General features: G+C 33.2%; 1 protein-coding gene across 4 annotated transcripts in view; it reads left to right on the top strand.

Annotated features, from left to right (window-relative positions):
• The window catches only part of LOC124357378, a 192,903-nt gene that overhangs the window by 2,074 nt on the left and 172,301 nt on the right, over positions 1–18,528 (top strand). For all 4 annotated transcript variants that reach the window (XM_046809125.1, XM_046809124.1, XM_046809127.1 and 1 more), the window contains exons 2-3: positions 3,083–3,237; positions 4,520–4,707. In XM_046809125.1, the coding sequence (XP_046665081.1) occupies positions 3,083–3,237; positions 4,520–4,707 (343 nt within the window). The remainder of the gene's footprint in view (positions 1–3,082; positions 3,238–4,519; positions 4,708–18,528) is intronic.

The following is an 18,528-nucleotide window of genomic DNA, read 5'->3' as shown; positions in this document are numbered from 1 at the left end:
TTTGTTATTATTAATTGCTAATTTATTGATTGCTATGTTTTACCTACACAAAAAACTTGATGTTCAACTCTACAAATAAAGACTCAATTCAAATATATTTTTAAAATCCAACTAAATAATTTATTACGATTAATAGTTTTAACCGTTCTCTAGTAACTTTTCATCTTAATAAACATATTAATTTTTTGACGACTTTACAATGCAATAATTATTGAATTGTAAAATACATTTAAATTATGAATATAGGAAGGCCTATTAGATTTTCAATTTCTAACGAAATACAAAATAAATATTTTGGCATTTTATTGATATTCTCGGAGATAAAAGTAAAACACAATAAATTAAATATTAAGATTTGTCTAAAAATACGCTGTTTTAACAGTTACAATTCTCCGCTCTTTTTCTCCTTCATAAGAATAACTGTTTTGTCGTAACTAATCTGTATTGAAAATGCTGAAGAGTCCATTCATACTTCCTTACCTTAGTCCCAGAAATTTTTAGTAAATATATAAACTTAGTTTCTTAAATAAGTTGTGAGCAAACATTTAGTTATAGTGTCCATATTTTGTTTATCAGTGTCAAATATTAGAAATCTTTAATAAAGGTGTACCCAGAAATGAAAATAAATGTTTTGTTTAAATGATCAAATACCTCAGTTAATTGATAGTGGTTTATCGAGAAAGTCTAAAATAAATAAAAGCTACATTTACTGATGACGCAGACTTCTCTCGTGACAGGGCATTCATACCAGTATCAACGAGTCTGTACTATAAAAGGAGTTGTAAGCAGATTTTACAGTATTATCATGTATTCTAGCTTACATTGGGATTCACCACTGTTTTTTTTATTTATTAGTACTTTTTAGTAACGTAATTATATGTAAATATTTTATAAAATCTAAAAGTTAACTGATTCAGAGACCGCGCTAAGAAACGAGATACATTAATGTGAATCGCTGTAACTGAAGAGTACAGTGGAAGTGCTTTTTGGAATTAATGTTTTTTACTCTATGGGAGAGTTTCTCCGCTACAAATGGCGAACTTTTGAGTCGCCGCAGAAGTGGTCCAGCATGGCATAAAAGTGAGAGAGCCAGTATTGGCTGTATATGTGCGTGAGAAGGAGTGGATGTTATGCAAGGATTTCGTTCTGTATTTTATACATATTGTGTATAACTTTAAGTTATGTTAACCCAATAAAATAATATTCCATTAAATTTTATCATATATATGCTTTGAATTACATTTCTCTATTACATCAATTTGTCCTCAGCTATATAAACCTATATTTTTGCAAATATTAATAAATATTTCAGAAGTACTATCTTGGCTCCAGCGCAATGATGATTTTTGCGAATTTGAAATTACATACGCAAGCACCTTACATGAATCTGTTCAGTAGACTTTAATACTGACTGCATATCAGCTGGAAATTGTACAGCTCTTATTATTTCATTGCTGGAAATTTTGTGTGCTTCTGAACTATCTTCTCATCCGAACCTCCAGATCTCCGGTGAGGTGTTACGGTGTAAACATGCGAGAAAGCATAATAGTACTTTCAATTAAAAAGTACAATATTCACTGCGTCACTAACTGCTATCATATAGGCCTCAGGATTTTATTTTGTCTCTACAGATTTGAGAGCATACCGTTGAGGTCAAACAGTTACAGACCGGCCCTAGCGCACCCTACCGTGACGTCATCTGATCCCTTCATCCACACACGCGCAAGCTCGCGCACATTCGCACATCAAGCTTTGTTCTGTTTGCAGAACACCAAATTATCCTGAATAATCCTAGTTTTAAATGCAAAAAATATACTGTTACAATGCATCGTCGGATATCAGATGGTCACAATAAAAAAAAACGATTCTGAAATTCACCTTCTACAAATAGTTGTAGAATATTGTGCAATTAGGATGCGATGTTAAAATGTGTGCAATAATCCTCACGTCTCCTACTTAGGAGATCATTAATGTGTTCTCCGAGGACCAGAACTGTGTGTGTTTGTGCAAGGACCAGAGCTTTAGAAGTTGCTTGTGGATTAGTGTTTGTTTTCTACCACCTCTCACGAGAAGTTATCAGATGAAATTTAAAAGAGTAGGCATTGCAATTAACCTAACTGTGACATGTATACCTACGTACTAGCCTTTTTCACTAACATTTTACAAATCCTTCAAAACCATTCAATTATTACTCTCTGCTCCACCACAAATAAACACATTTTAACTATCTGTTCCATTGTCCATACAGATCCCGAAAGACGTGAAATGACATATTGTTATGCAGGTGGGACGCATCAGACTTACAGTGATTACTCTGTCACAAAAATGTATCATTTATGGAGACTAAAAGGATTGGTAGCAGACCTTAGATGATTGATGATAAAATTTGGTTGTATACGAGATATAGGTCGACATGTGCAGTGGTCACTGATTGGCCCACCACAAACAATCATCTCAAGGAGACCCCGAGAGAATTATGTACTGAAGTAATTTGCTTTTACAGATTTGCACTCATTGGACTTCGAGGGACTATGCTTATACAATTTTTTTTCGGTATGTAATTGTTTATAGAAGGTACGCTGAGGCCTGCAGAATCACTCAAATATAAAAGCTCACCCAAGAAGATTGTACTAGTCAGTGAGGATCCGAGGATCGGTTGTAGATCATGGAAGAATAGTGAATAGTGAATCGCGAACACACGATACGTGTGTAGTTTGCGTTCTTGAGTAGTTTTTCACCCGCGTAGCGCAAACGATTTCTTCAATGGCAATTCACGCTCAACCCAGAACTGGTGGAAGATTATTCTTAATAATTGAGATTTTACACAAAGACTTTTATTGCCGCAGTGATCACTCTGCAGTGTTAAACACACTATCATTTAGATCACACTCATTGAGTCCCGGAAGAAGGGTGTTAGTCTCCAGGAATTTAATTTTATATGGTTTTGCACAGGAGGGACGTTGAGCACAGCAGTGGTTAATATGCGGTGCTCTCAAAACCACCACCATTTAGACCACACTCTTTGAGCCCCGAAAGAATGGTGTTAGTCACCGGGAATTTAAATTTGTATGGTTTTGCACAGGAGGGACGTTGAGACCTGCAGTGATCACTCTGCGGCCCAGCACTAACAACTCGCTTAAGGAGATCACGCTCATTGGGCCCCCGAGGAATGGCGGTAGACCCCGGGAAATTACTCTTGTCGCGCCCTCTAATAAATATCATCTGAGAGTGTTTGAGGTCAGTTGTTTCATTTTACTTGTATAGTCCTTAATCATTTGTATTAATGTTTTACTGTGAGAATAGTGTGTTTTTAAATATAGTCTATTATTTAAATCACTAGTTTCTTCTGTTTGGATCCTAACATGTTATCCACGGCTGGTATCTCAATATCCTATTTTTATTAATAAGACATCACAGTTTGCATAACGTAATACAATAATATTAAACTGTCTTACCATGCTAACTGTTTTACCTCAGGGTGATCATAGGCGTCCGTCAATATGGGGGCGGGGTGGGGAGACAGTCACGAGCTCCTTATGGTATACATTATTATTGTTTGTTTACATAATATATTTTATATTCTTTTCAAAAACTTCAATTAGTCTAAACATTAAATTATTTTAAAGAAGCCTATGTCTATTTCTTATTCTACATAATATATAGCTTTTTATTAGTCCTTATTGCTTAAAAAGGAATCCAAATCAAATAATATTTCTATATCACCGCGTTTTGTACTTAAGATCCAATACTTGGATATGTTGTACACATATACCTGTATATTACTCGTATTAGAGGATAGTTATCCGACATGCAGTTTTGATCCTTAATACAAAAATTCATTCAAAGTCGTAATTTTGGTCTCCATTGAATTTAAATAGACAGAAAGTCACGAATTATGGTTCTGAAATAGCCTCCAAAATACTTTAAAAAGTATCACTTATATATTATCGTGAGCAAGCCTCTGTGTGTATACGGATTAGTGACCAGAATTATTAATGGGATAATGGAAATAAACGTGAAACGCTTAGCTGAACAATTTGAACATATTGGAACAAAAAAAACACGAACCAATAATGAAGAGTTCTAAGTAATAATTGAACAGTTTAACAAAACTTTGAGAAACTCTAGATTGAGTTGAAGTCCCCTCAAATCGGCGAGAGTTGAATTCGAAGAGCTCATGAGGTTAATACAAAAAACTAATACAATATTATGAAATACACACTTATTTTCAATCCATAGTTATTTACAATACACACTTCGACCAAGGGAGTGTTAAGAAAAGTTCAAATTTTTATATTCTCCAAGAAATCTAATTTTATTCGCGGTAAATAACAATACTTCTTTTGATTACGTTATGGCTCTAATCACATAATTTTTACAATGAATTGATGGGTTTGTTACCAAATAATGTTGGGTGAAAATATGATTGCGAAATACAATAGTGCGTATTTTTGTTTGTTTGAAAGGAAAAGGATGAAGGCCAAGAGCATGTACGTAAAGAACTCTTTTTATTTTTCAGCCGCGACCATGTGTGGAACCGCTGTCATACCCGCTTCATAGTGGTGCCCCTCTGCCAGACTCGGCATTGCTGCTAAACTCCAAGAAGATCCCTCGACCACCCAACGCCTTCATGATCTTCGCCAACGAGTGGCGCAAACAGCTGGCCCAGCAGCACCCCACAGACAGCAACAAGTCCATTAGTGTTCGGTCAGTATCATCTTGTATCTGCAATCTCATACATAGGTCAATCAAAAGTTGGTGGTTGCCCGTTGAAATATAATAAAGAATTATAGATAAACCGCTCGCAAAGAAACCTGCGCAGAATCAAATATCTGAGCAGCCAAGCGCAGGAGGGACCCCCCCTCTAGTGATGGGGAGTGGGACAAGCATCTCATCGTCTCTGTTTTATCAGCTGTGTGGGTCGTGTCTCGCTCGCGCCATTTTGTTTACCCCTTGTGTTGTAGCAATAGACGTATCTAGAGAGCTTGCGTGTTGAGTACTCCTGGCAGTGAATAGTTACATAGTTCATGAATAGTAGGCCTTTGTAAGCTATCATTTAGTAATTATTGGAGTCAATTATTATTCATTAGGCTCTCCTACAAATGAGAAATGTAATACATTACAGTTGAATCTAATAGAAGTTAAATATAAGATATCTTATTACGAAACATGTGCATATTGACGTATTACATAATTTAATAACACAATTTAACAACCTCATACCACAGTTACTGGGTATTTTGCATAGACACTTTTTGGATTATAAATGTTGGTTAAAAAACCAAGCGCATATAAATAATCAGACGCGTTACACCTTCATAAATCTTTATTTGTTTTGCAATAATAGATTACAACATATATCGGGTGTCCTACGAAGAGGTTTAAACGTTTGATGTTGTATTACTTGCCCATTTATATGCCAAACATTTTAAATTCTACACAATTCATTAAATTGTTTAAAAAATGTTCTTGTGAAAATTTCAGCTCTCTAGCAATTTTTTTAACAATGTGGTCGCAAAAACAGTTCAAAAACAGTATTTTTGTACTGTAAAAGAATCTTATTTTACAGACATAATTAACCACATCTAAGCTCCTTTGTATATTTGTACAGGTTATTCAGAATATACTTTTTTCCTACTTAATCGTTTAAATACAAAATTATTATAAAAAACTTTAAAGAAAAACTAAAAAGTGTTTGAATGCGTTTTAATCGTATCTATAATATGAATCCCATAATTCTACGACTAAATAAAAGATGGAAAAAGTGTTGATAAAAATTAAAAAATAAATAGATAAAAATAAAAGATGCGATAAAACTCAAAATAGTTTCTCTGTCAGCATTTGGTTGTTAATTTTGTTATTAGTTTCTTAAAACTAAATAAATTAGTTACAGTACTTTCAAACAAATTTAATGAAGACGAGAAAATATAGGTTTTTAATAATCCCACAAGGCATTAAGCATTTATGAAACGAAATGTAATTAAAATGGTTTAAGATAAGAATGTGGGTTCATGTATATGAATTCTGTACATCAGGGTACTAAAAATTGGTTTCTCCAGACATTGTGGAACGGCATATTTACAGTAGCTGGGAGGGGGGGAGGGCGAGACAAAAAACGGATGGACCTGGCACTAGCACTCCTTTCACACTTGCCGGTTTTGACGGACGGAAAAAATCCGGACGTTCACATTCCTTTGAAGAACTGTATTGGATCTTACACACAAATGGTGCCGTCGCCGCGCCGTTTGACAGCTGAAACCGGACAAAAGTCGTTATTAAAACTTTGCGCACATTCTTAACTCAGATATGTTTTGCCTAGATAAGAGACCGGTTTTCCTGGAACTGACCACAATAACGTCTCTTACAGCCTGGACCGTTGCCATGTCAACGTAAACCTTAACGCCCTAACCCACAACTTGTATGGGCGAAACAAGTAAACATTTTAACATTATACTTGTAATCATTACAAGTGTACATTAGAACAAAGTTATGTTTAACTGTTTAACGACAATTGAAAACGGTAAAATTATTTCTTAGTTGAATAAATTTACACAAAATCTATTACATGCCTAACGTAAAGCCTCACGTTTGTGAAAAATCCATTACAATTCTGTTTCGTATATGATATGGTAGGCTTGTGTCCCCTATCAAATGATGAAGGATATTTTCCGCCTTTTCCACCTGTGTATGTCCACGTGTTCGTCAACACATTATCAAGAAAACAGTTTGATGTACAATGAATAGATTTATCAACAATATACGACTATTGAAGAATAAGGCACAGCAGGAAGTTGGAATTGTTCACTCAAACCCTTACACTCGAAGTGGAATATAGTCAAAAGTATGTTTACACACACACACACACACACGCACACGCACACACACACACACACACCACACACACACACACACACACACACACACACACACACACACACACACACACACACACACACACACACACACACTTTAGACTAAATAAATTTGGTCTAAAGATTATATTGACAGACATTTACTCTTTTAAGAATAAGAATTGTTGATTTAATATTGTTCAACAAAATTCTGAAATACACAATTCTGCACATACCCCAAACTCATGTCGAAAATTGGTTTAAATGTAATCAATTTAAAGAATGTTGAACACGTACCTACATCAGCTAATTTTAAAGTGTTGTAATTTATTCCGGTCTTAGTATTTGTTTTTGTACCATATAGTTGTTTCTCCGATCAAGAATATCAAATATGAGAAGCCTACTTCTGTCAAAAAACAACTAAGATGGGGTTTATAATAGTCTTTAAATGTGTAGTAAAAGTTAGATTGTAAGGTTGAAATAAGAATTATTGTTCTATTATCAAGCTTACTCTATGCTTCAAGGCTATACATGTAAAATAGTGGTTAAATTAATTAAACATATGATTGCGCTGTCATAAAACAAAGTTTACACAGAACAGATGATTACATTTAACAGGCTCAGTTAGTAACATATGTTTGCTGTAATGCATCTTTCACCAGTATGGGATTTTTCGCAATTGAAAGAGACCAGTGGGACGTAGCCCGGATGGATTTTCGAAACAGTAATTATAGTCATTTATGTTAACCGTGGACCATAAGAATACCCATGTACACTAGCAGTTGCCCGCGGCTTCGCACGCAATGTCCTGTTGAAAAACAGTACACTATATTCACGCATTCTTTTTTCATCACATTCTAAACATTCCAGAAATATAATTGATAGTCGTTCCTTCGTGAGCCTCTTGGGCGCTTTATGAAGGTATGTACCATATTTCCTGCTACTATCTTTCGTGGTTTTTGCTAGGCGTTGATAAGTTATTCATTACAAATCATTTATATGGATGAATCTCGATAAACTAATTATGGTACTTTGGGATTATACCGACCACACCCAGACATGAATCGTTATTTCACATTTCGTTTCTACTGATTACTAGATTAGCGTAGAACAATATTTCGTCAATATAAAACAGGAATTGTCTTATCGCAAACACCTCCCCATCCTCAGACAGAGGTCAAAGTCGAGCGTCTAGTAGATAACGTGATTGCAGAGTCTCGCCGCCCGTTCAGCTGGTGCATCGCTTTGTTGTACTTCCGTGTTTTACCTCTACATTTCTCCAAACACAAAAATTCAACAAAAACAAACATTTACCAAACTAAACTTTTTATTAAAAAAACACTCAAAACTTGTTTTTATTCTTGATCACATTCCGCCACCCAAAATGCGAGTGCCTCCGGCCATCAGCGCGGGCTTCGGCAGCACCTTCGGTGCTGCCCCGCGCTGATGTCGACGAAAGAAAAACATCCCTCGAGATAGTACCTATCAGTAAAATATCAAATTCTAGAGGGGCTAATCAGAAATATAAATTGAATTGTAATGGAAAGGCAATGATGTACCGTGCAAATCACGTGATGCCGCGCGGCCTGCCGTAATCAGGATTCTCGAGAAAGATAAGATAACAGCGACAACAATACCGATCACAATACCTGGAAATGCTTGTAAGTTTGTAATTTTGTAATTGAAGAGTTGTTTTTTCGTTCTATCATGTTTGTTTCTATAAATTTCTATTTTTGTGTTCTTCATACTGGTGTGGTCGGTATAATCCCAAAGTACCCTAATTATGTTATAAAGAATCAAATTCGGTTTGTTAAAATTAATTTTCTGTCTAAGACATGTCCAGTATTATTGTGGAGTTTTCCTTGTGCTCCGATCAAGAAAATGTATCAACGAAAACCAATTTCGATCATAAAGCGTGTTATTTCGGCTCTTTTCATTTACCTTCGATGTAACCAAATTCGATTACCTTATGTGCAAACATTCACGACTTTGTACAATGAGGTGGTGTTTATAACAGCGTTTAATAGTATTTTCGTTGCATTAGATAGTTTATTGATCATTGGTGCTATCTAAATTTAAAATTAGGTAATAACTTCTTCTATGCAATCTGCATTACACTATTGATCAAGCACTTTACAATTATAATTTTCTAAATTTAAAATTTAAACAAATGTTTCTACCTCTTTGATGAACTTCTGAAAGTATTAACAGCTGTTAAGAATCAGTTCACTTCGTATTACGTGTCGTAGCGCAGTCTGCCGGATCGAAGGTAAAACATTAAAAAGAAATTCAACAACGATCTATAAATAAAACATATATATATACAATATATATAACATAAATAAAACAATATATATATATATATATATATATATATATATATGTATATATATAAAGATTTTCAGAGCATCGGTCCAGTAATTTTATGTGATTGAGTGCAAGAATGTTTATTTTAATATTTTATATTTCATTGGATGAGCTTTAACGAAAACTGTTACTCGAGGGACTAGAAATTTCACACGAAGCTTCGTTTTTATATGAACGACAGTGAGTTCAATGATGGTGCTGTAGTATTTTAGCTGAGCGTTAGCGAATATTTCTACATTGGTCTTATGGGTAACCATGATGGCAACGAGAAAATAGTATGATAAATAAATTTGTAAACAAACTGCGTACAACCACATGATACATGTTTATTCTCAGAGTAGAACGAAAATTAATACAGTGGAACATTAAAAGACAGTGACAAAATTTGGTTTTAAACGCTCACTTTTGTTGTAGTGCCCTCCTTATCTCACAGAATCATTTATTATATGAACATTTCTAAGAAAACTTGCTAAAAGTGCATCAGATGGCAAGATATCTCGAGAAAGATTTCATCCGTAAACTTAAATTTTGCATGAAACATCATTCTACATAGACAAGAATGTGTTCTATGACTGTACGTTATTGTTGTGTCACTTTCTTTTCTGTATTATTGTTTGTATATCTATGTGCCCGCAGGACGTTTTAAGAATTAAATGAATTATAGATAAACAATTTTGCATGCAACCTCAGCGAAGTCTGTTACACGACATCTGATGTGGCGTACTCCTAATACATTTCAGAGAATTTTTTTATTTATCACAGTCGGTCGGAAGAGGACATTGTCTCCCAGATTTTCTTAACTTGATTACAATGTTGGTAAGCGTATTTTTACATCAATCAACGACATATACACGTACAATAGGCTAGCTAATCAATATAGTTAATAATAATTGAACATTTTTAACATAAACACTGCTGTGCATATAACCCAGTTCGTTGTAACTATCGAATTAACTATCGTTAATCTATAAAAACGTTCTTTCAATGAGTAGTACAGTCGGAAACGTTTTTCGAGATCGTTAACTTTTTATCAGTGACATCAAATATGACCTAAAATAGAGTAAACGTGACGAACAGTCTGAAAAAGATTTCTTGGCAAGCTTCACATGTCAATAACGGCTTTCTCTGCGATAAGAAACTGAGAGATAAGGGTTCTGAGACGAAACTGATCAACTGGGCCGTGGCTGTGGCACTGATATAGAGATAGTGGGTGGACCATGGTCTGTTATCGGTAGAGTCTAGCGCTAGTAACTAGCCGACGCGGGCAGCCGGAAGTCCCCCTCTGGTCTGAACGCATCACACAGACACACACACACACACACACACACACACACACACACACACACACACACACACACACACACACACACACACACGCAGGCAGGCAGGCAGTACAGCCTGGTAAACTACAACTAGACTACTAGTAGGCCTTCTTCCATTGACATGGAATGATCACTGACAGTCGCTGCTGTCAATACAAAATACACTCTCACATTTCGTAAAAATCCCCTAGAGATATTGAACTTATAGGGATGAGTTCCCCATCCCAATGAACCACATTCTACCACTAATTTTAAGACCTAGAACATTTTAGAGACATTCGAATAGAGAGATTATTGCAATTTTAGACTATCCTAAGAGTGAAGCGAGATACAAGAATATAATTTTTGATCCTAAAATTAGGCACAGAATCAGAATCATCTAAAATTAACACTATACAGTTAATTAAAATTAAATTTGTACAATATAAATTCACGCCGTCATTAAAAATATAAGTATTTACGTCATATTCAGCATTTGATTGTTACAAAATTGCCATGCATTATACTGTAAATTGTATAATAAATAATAAATTTATTTCCACAGAAAAAAATATAATACAAAACAATATACAAATTTGGAAATACTTGTTACTTTTCCAAGTAATTGTGACCGGGGATACAAAATAAACACGAAGCACACAACAAAACATTATAATTAAGATATTCCATATTACTATTTTAAAATAATGTTTAGGATGTCAAGTCACATCAGTTAGTTTCGTTTCTTTGTCATGAGCAGAGTTAGCGTAGGTTTGGATTAGAGATAGTTGAGCTGATAATATCAAATTAAGTTTATATAATTTTGGCAAGAACGTAGCCAGGAAAGAATTTGGCGTGGGGTGGGGAGTCCAGACAACTGATATTTTCTCATAGTGGACAGAGAGTAAGGCCCCATTTTGTTCCTTAAAAAGTTGTTGCCCCTTTTTCCGTTGAGAACGATCTTTCAGCATTATGTGCCAATAATACTGTATTATTTAAATAATAATAATCGTTTACTGAAGTAGTAAGTGAGAATTTGGGAGGTCCGCCCCCCTTGGACCTACTCGCTGGCTACGTCCTTGATTATTGGAGTATCTTATAGCACGGTATTATTTTGTAAAACATTTCTTTGTCACTTCAGTCCCAGTTGTCCTTCAACAATGCGATCAGCTGACTTGTTTATTCGAGAAACTACCAACTAACTAGTAAAAGTTCATCGATTAAAGAAAGGTTCACAAAATTGGAATTAAGTTGACGAAGAAAATACACAAGACTGAAACATAATAGAAAATATGGAACTTAAACGAGAGTTTATTGCTCATATTATAACACAAAAATAATATTAGCCAAGAAGTTAGCTTTAGATTTAAAAATATATAAATGAAATTATACTTATAGAGAGAAGATATGCAAGTGACCAGTCTTTTCTTAAACAGGATTTTGTACGATTATTTGTACAACTTATATATATATATATATTATATATATATATATATATATATATATATATATATATATATATATACGCGTAAAATGTGTTATATATATATTGTACATCATTAACATGTTGTAAACATGCGAAAAAAGCTCTGATATTTAACTTAAATTGTTACCATGATTAATTCAAGTGTTGTTTTTAAAAATTTTCTCAACGTAACTAAATCAAGCTAGTGTTAGATGTTGAGGTAGTAATCCTAATACATTACGTTTGAAACTATACGTTGTTAAGTACTCCTAAAAGCGCGCGAAACTAGGTATCGGCAGAAATGACGCGACAGCTGTTCTAAAATAAGGTTTGGTTATAACAGCTGATTATTTAGATCAGCTGGTGACAACCTCGGTGGGAGCGGGCCTCAACGCAGAGTAGACAACAATAAGGGGTCACGTGACCGAGATAACAGACGACGCACACCGGAACAAGTCAGTCAGTCAGTAGTGAAAACGACCTTCTAGCCTGTGCACCGTTACATGTTCGTTCGCCGTTTTACAGATGACTTGTAATTATGTTATTGGATTACACAGTGAAATTTTAGTTTCAGTGTTCACTTACTACATGGAAGGACTCAGGTCTATGGTAAGTTCTGGAACTGTTTTATTTTTATTTATCGTCTAGTTCAGTCGAAAATGTAAGTCACATACTGCAATAATTACTGTAGTAGCTACAGTGATAACGGTGATATACAAATGTTGCTCTGCGAAGCCGGAGAGGAACTACAGTATGTGCGGTAAAGATTTGATGTTCTTTTATTGCGTATTATTAAACTAAATAAACGAAAAATGATAACTAATTCTTTTTCATCGCCGTTTCCACAAAAGCTGTATGTTTCTATCCAAAACAGTATCACTGTTAATAGTTTGACAAACACTGAATAAACAGATTGGACAGAACATAAAATTAAGTATGTAGAAGCATTCCACACCATGCTAGTGAAAACTCTAAAATTTGTCTACTGTTCTAATCAAAACCAAGATCACATAATCTTCAACTGTGTTCAATAAACAATTAGAATATTTTGTAATGTATCTATTATGTTTGATTCATTTGTATAGAATTGCTGTACATTAATTAATTGTAATAAAATGATTACAACAAGAAGGGAACTATTCAAAAACTAGTTCCTAAGCTAATTAAATAGTGTATGTTTATATAATATATTATATTATATAAACATTTAAAAGGGAAATGCAGCTCCTCTTCTAAGTGCCAGAATTAAACCCTGTGATAATTTGATAGTCATCATTTTGTTAGATTATCGTAATTTGCTGAGTATCTTCTTCTTCAAATGTTCAAAATAAGTTTATTATTTACTTAACCCACTTAAAATTATTTCCTATAACAGTATACTTTTATTTTCACTGAAATATCAGGTAACTATTTAATACTATTTTTTCACAGAAATTTAACAATTTGAAATTTTGGATTCCTTTCCTATGAAATTATGGATAGATGAGTTTATAATATTCTGTTGGCATCACAGAGATTTGGGATTATAATTTTATTTTATATGTTACTGATAGCTACTACGTATCTTGAGGGATGTTTTTCATTTGAAATCATAGCAGAGTTTTTAGTGTCAGCCCTAACTACTAGTTCTTTTTTGAAAATTCTTTAGTTTTTGGAACCTTCCATCCTTTGTTGTTTTCTTCACTTTTCAAACATTTTCCAATGTAGAAATAAATAAATCATGTGATGAGGATAAAGTAATATTTACTTAAAATTGTAGATTTTATTATTTAATTAGTAACTGGTCACATAGATGTGTATAATTTGGTACTCTGAGTTGTGCTGTACTAAAGTTTTGACCTTGAACTCAGATCTTCATTGTGCTCTTTAAGCAATTCAGGACTAATAGGCATTGATTGCCAACACGTTGAAGGATAAGCCTATCATCGGTGGTGTCCATGAGAGCTGTTCTTCTTCAATCTTTCTTTGCCTGCTGAAAGCTACCTGTGTGTTCTTAAACATACTGTCAAAATGTTTAAGAACTAAGTTTATAGGCTCATAATTGTATTTTGAACACAATGAATCATTCATTGTTACAATCAACATAACATGTAATGTAATAAATGTTCCAATAATGATACTCACCAGTCCAGTTCATAATGATGATTGGAATAGCATGGCATCTCCTCCCCTTCAATGAATCTTACCCCACCACTCTACAATCTCAACTCAGGAGTAAAGACATTTGGAACTGGTTATACTCTTGGTGCTAGCAGAAACATAACATTTATTCCATAGTGTACAATATTTATGTTTTACATCATTCCATTCAGAGGATTCATACGTAAGTAGAAGTGTGGAGGAACAGACGAGCAGTGGCACAGTGTTACATTGCATTATAATATATATATATTATAAATAACTGTACTTGGAAGGTATGTACCTAACATATAATTACAACTTTCATCATCACGATATTTGTTTATGCTCATCTCCGAAAACACTGAACCGATTTTAATCCAATTTTGTAGATATATATTCTTTGGTCCAACTTCAAAAATAGGATAGTTTTTATCTTGATTAATAAAAAATTTTATAAAATTGTGAATTTAAGGTTTTTTATAGATGAAGGGTTGAGTCCACTTTTAGCACTTGTTAAATGTAATCAACTGTTCTGTGTAAACATAGTTTTATGACAGTACAACCGTATGTTTTATTAATTTAACATCTTTTTTACATTTGTAATCTTGAAAGCTTGATACGCATGATAGTAACATCACTTCTTATATCAACCTTTTCTGCAACTGCTGTTTAGCATAGAGTAAGAAAAAAGCCAGATAAGAAAATTAAAAATTATATTAAGAATGTACCTAGCTATTTTTTACTGTACATTTTAGTAAATGTTAAATATGCAATGCTTGATTAGTACTGGAATGTTGATATAAAAGACAAAGTTACTATCTGACTTTTACTGTAAACTTAAAGTCTGTTTTAAAACCCATCTTATCTGTGCATTGACAGAAATAGGCTTCTCTGTCCTGTATATGTATAAATTTTCTTAATCAAGAAACCAGGACAAATGGACTATGAAATAAAAATACAAAGACTAGAGTAAATTACAATGGCCATAAACATATAGGCCTACTTTTTGATACATTTTCTTAATCATGGCAACAAGGCAAACAACATTGGTGATGGAAATATAATTAACTCAAACCAGAAATGCTCTTAGACGTGCAAATCTTACAGAATTGGAATTGCGGGTAAAGCCGTGGGTCCCTTGGTCATGAATTAGTGGCACTTTTTAAGTGCCAATTGATCTTAAGCAGATAATAACAAATTATACAAAAGTGATTAAATAATCACAGGTACTGTTTATTCCATGTAGTAGTAGAATCTACCAATATGGAAATTTTGACTTAATAATCTGAGAATAATTAGTCTCTTAGTTACAATGATTCTATGTTTATTAGATCAAAGTTTACATTTTAGTATAAGTACTATAAAATATGTTATAAAAGTGCTATCAAATCAATATTGACAAAATTTTGTAATTGAATATGTCAGTCATCATACGCACTGGGTTTTCAGTATCCACTTCCTCTTGGAAAACCTCCTCCAATATTAGTTTGATCTTCTGTCGGCACTTCTTATTCAACTCTTCATAGTCTTTTCTGATATTCTAATTCGGAGCTCATTTTTTTGTTCCATCAGATTGATCAGTTTGTTTACCAGGTTTATAGCCTAACTGTTGTAACATTAGGTATCTCACTACATTACCTCGATTGTAACATGATGCAGCTTCATTTACACAAAGTTCAAGGATTGCATATTGCACAATCATAGTTTTTGGAAGACGTGAACAAATAATATTTTACGGCGTTTGTATATGGATTATGTGTGCCCCCTGGAAGACAATTTTGAAACAGGTCTGGTGAAACCAAATACCTAAGTATTGGATTTATTTGATTTATTATATCTTTAGGAAGGTAGAAATGATCACTATGATGATAGGGCTCATAATTAGTTTACTTAGCACACTTAACTAGTCAACATTTCTTTGCAATTCATCTGGAAAACATTTATAACTCAAGTTCTACCTTTCAGAATTTCACAAATAAGGCATTTTCGTATAGTGAATAAATTGTAGGATAAAACAGTTTGCAAAAAAATAGTTTTCGTTTTCTGACTCCCCTTAAGAGCAGGATATAATGATACTGTTATAAGTGTTGTTTTTACTCACCTAAGCACAGCCAGTAGCAATAGCAATAGCAATAAATAGTCCAGTAAAGTAACAACAAATGCATATGGGGCCAAAAATATAATTAAATTGTAGTGGTTCAAAATTACACAATTCTATTATAATAAAAATTAGTTAACCGGCTTGACCTATAGACTCAAACTAAGGTATGTTTCATGTATAACATGGTAAAAAATGTGGGTAGTTACAGATTATATCGTAGAATTGAGATTTAATTATTTCATTTGATGACTCCAGAAACAGATGTACTAAGCGTTATATTGTATTTTAAGCGGAAAATAACAAGACATGAAAATGTTTTATTTATGTATTTTGTATCATAGTTTGTAAGTGAAACCAATAATGAACTGTTAATAGAACTTGTGTAATGCAAAGTGTATTGTTTCTTTGAATAAATGTATGTTTTACACATTGGTGAGTTTCAGATTTCTAACATTTATCAATTATTGTTAAACCTAAAAGTTACATAATTTCACTTGTTTCAAAAAATTGTATAATTTTATCATTTATTAAAAATTGAAGGTATTTTGTGTTTTTATACATCATAAAAACTCAACATAATTTGTTTTATGTGTACCCATTTCAAATTTGCTATCCATACTCCACTGTCTAAATATAAAGATTGATTTAATTTTAATAGATGTCAGAATGACTTTTAAGTAAATAAATAATATTTTAGTCTTGGCTATTCAGAACTCATATAAGTAAAAGAGGATCACTGGTAGGTTAATGTGATGCAAGAATTGATACTCTAAAACTGTCCATACCATTTCCTGAGGATAGTGAATAATTATTTTGAAACTAAAATTAAAACCATGTCTTATTTTAGATTTATAAATTTTATAAATATATATGTGTAATTTCCGTATATATACTTTATATGTATTTAGTGATATATTATATTACTAAGTATAATTACTGGTCATGAAAAGAAACAAAATCTCCAATTTTTCATCAAGCCACAGCAAAAACATTTTTAACTGCATAATTTTAATAAAACAATAAACTCTTTGTGTACACTGTTTTTACACAATTAAAAATGTGTTCAAGAAATTGAAAATTATTACATGACAGGTTCACAGTTATGAAATGAACATTGGTATTATAAATCAAACACTGAGTGTTGAAATTTAGTATAGTAGTTGCCTGATAGTTTTGAAACTATAAGTTGTTAGATATACATTAATTGTTATCAACCATAGTTGGTGCCAGCCACCAATAAGAACTAACATTTGGTAAAATCCATCACACAACTACTCTGGTTGGTGTATAAATGGACTCAACCAAACTGGTATTGTGAATGTATCTTAGGAATAGAATTTTAATTTAGGATATTTATTGATTCTATCTAAGGACACAGACTGGGGAATTAACATTTTTAAAGTAACAAGTAGCTAGGTAACAGGTAAACGTAGCTATAGTAGGAAGGATTGATTCAATTGAATGTTGACTTTAGCTCAATTTCACCTTCCTTACCATTCAAATTTGTTTGAAATTTAATGAAATTTTGTGCTAATTACCACTAATTACTAAATCAAACTTGAAATACTATTTCATCAAATTATCTGCTTTGATCAGATTTAATGAAATCATAATTCATGAAAAGTTTAGATGCCTCAACAGCACAAGTGGACTCTCTACAATTGAAATCCAGATCATAATAATTTCCAGTTTGCATGTGTTTAATTTAAATACCTCCCAGAAAAGTATATATTAAATAGATGGATCTGTATGGTAAAAACGGAGTAAACCATAAAAACCTGACGGCTTTTCTATCATGATTGCTCAGCTAGCATTAATGAAGCATATCACTCAAGGAGCTGGAAAATCTTCATTTCTGTCTGTCTGTGTATCTGTTTGTATGTCTGCATGATAGCTTGAAAACAAATTGATTTTGTTCATGAAGTTTCATTCCTAGATGAGGAATACTGAGGTTGATGATGGTGCATGTTATATAATGGGATTTGACTGAGCAGTAGCAGAATAAATAACAATACCTTGCATGTTTTTTTGTTTCCCAGGGAATGTACAAATTTCTTCTCTGTATGATTGTCTTTTGACCTTCTGTCAATAATGAAATGAGTTATATAGACTTAAAATTTTGCATTGACCCTTAGCAAAGCCTGCTACAAAACGTATTGTGGTTGACTATTGGCTTGTTGCTGGATGTTGATTGTTGCTGTCAGTAATGTTTTGTTTTTCGTTCATTCCACTTTGAGGTTAGATTATCACTGGTCAGTGCAACTCCACGCTTTCATGATTATAACATTAAAGAGAATAATGAGTCAGTAATTCTATATACAA

This window comes from Homalodisca vitripennis, chromosome 3, assembly GCF_021130785.1.
Source record: "Homalodisca vitripennis isolate AUS2020 chromosome 3, UT_GWSS_2.1, whole genome shotgun sequence".
In the NCBI taxonomy this organism is placed as follows: Eukaryota; Metazoa; Arthropoda; class Insecta; order Hemiptera; family Cicadellidae; genus Homalodisca; species Homalodisca vitripennis.
This window is presented reverse-complemented; position numbering and strand designations above follow the sequence as displayed.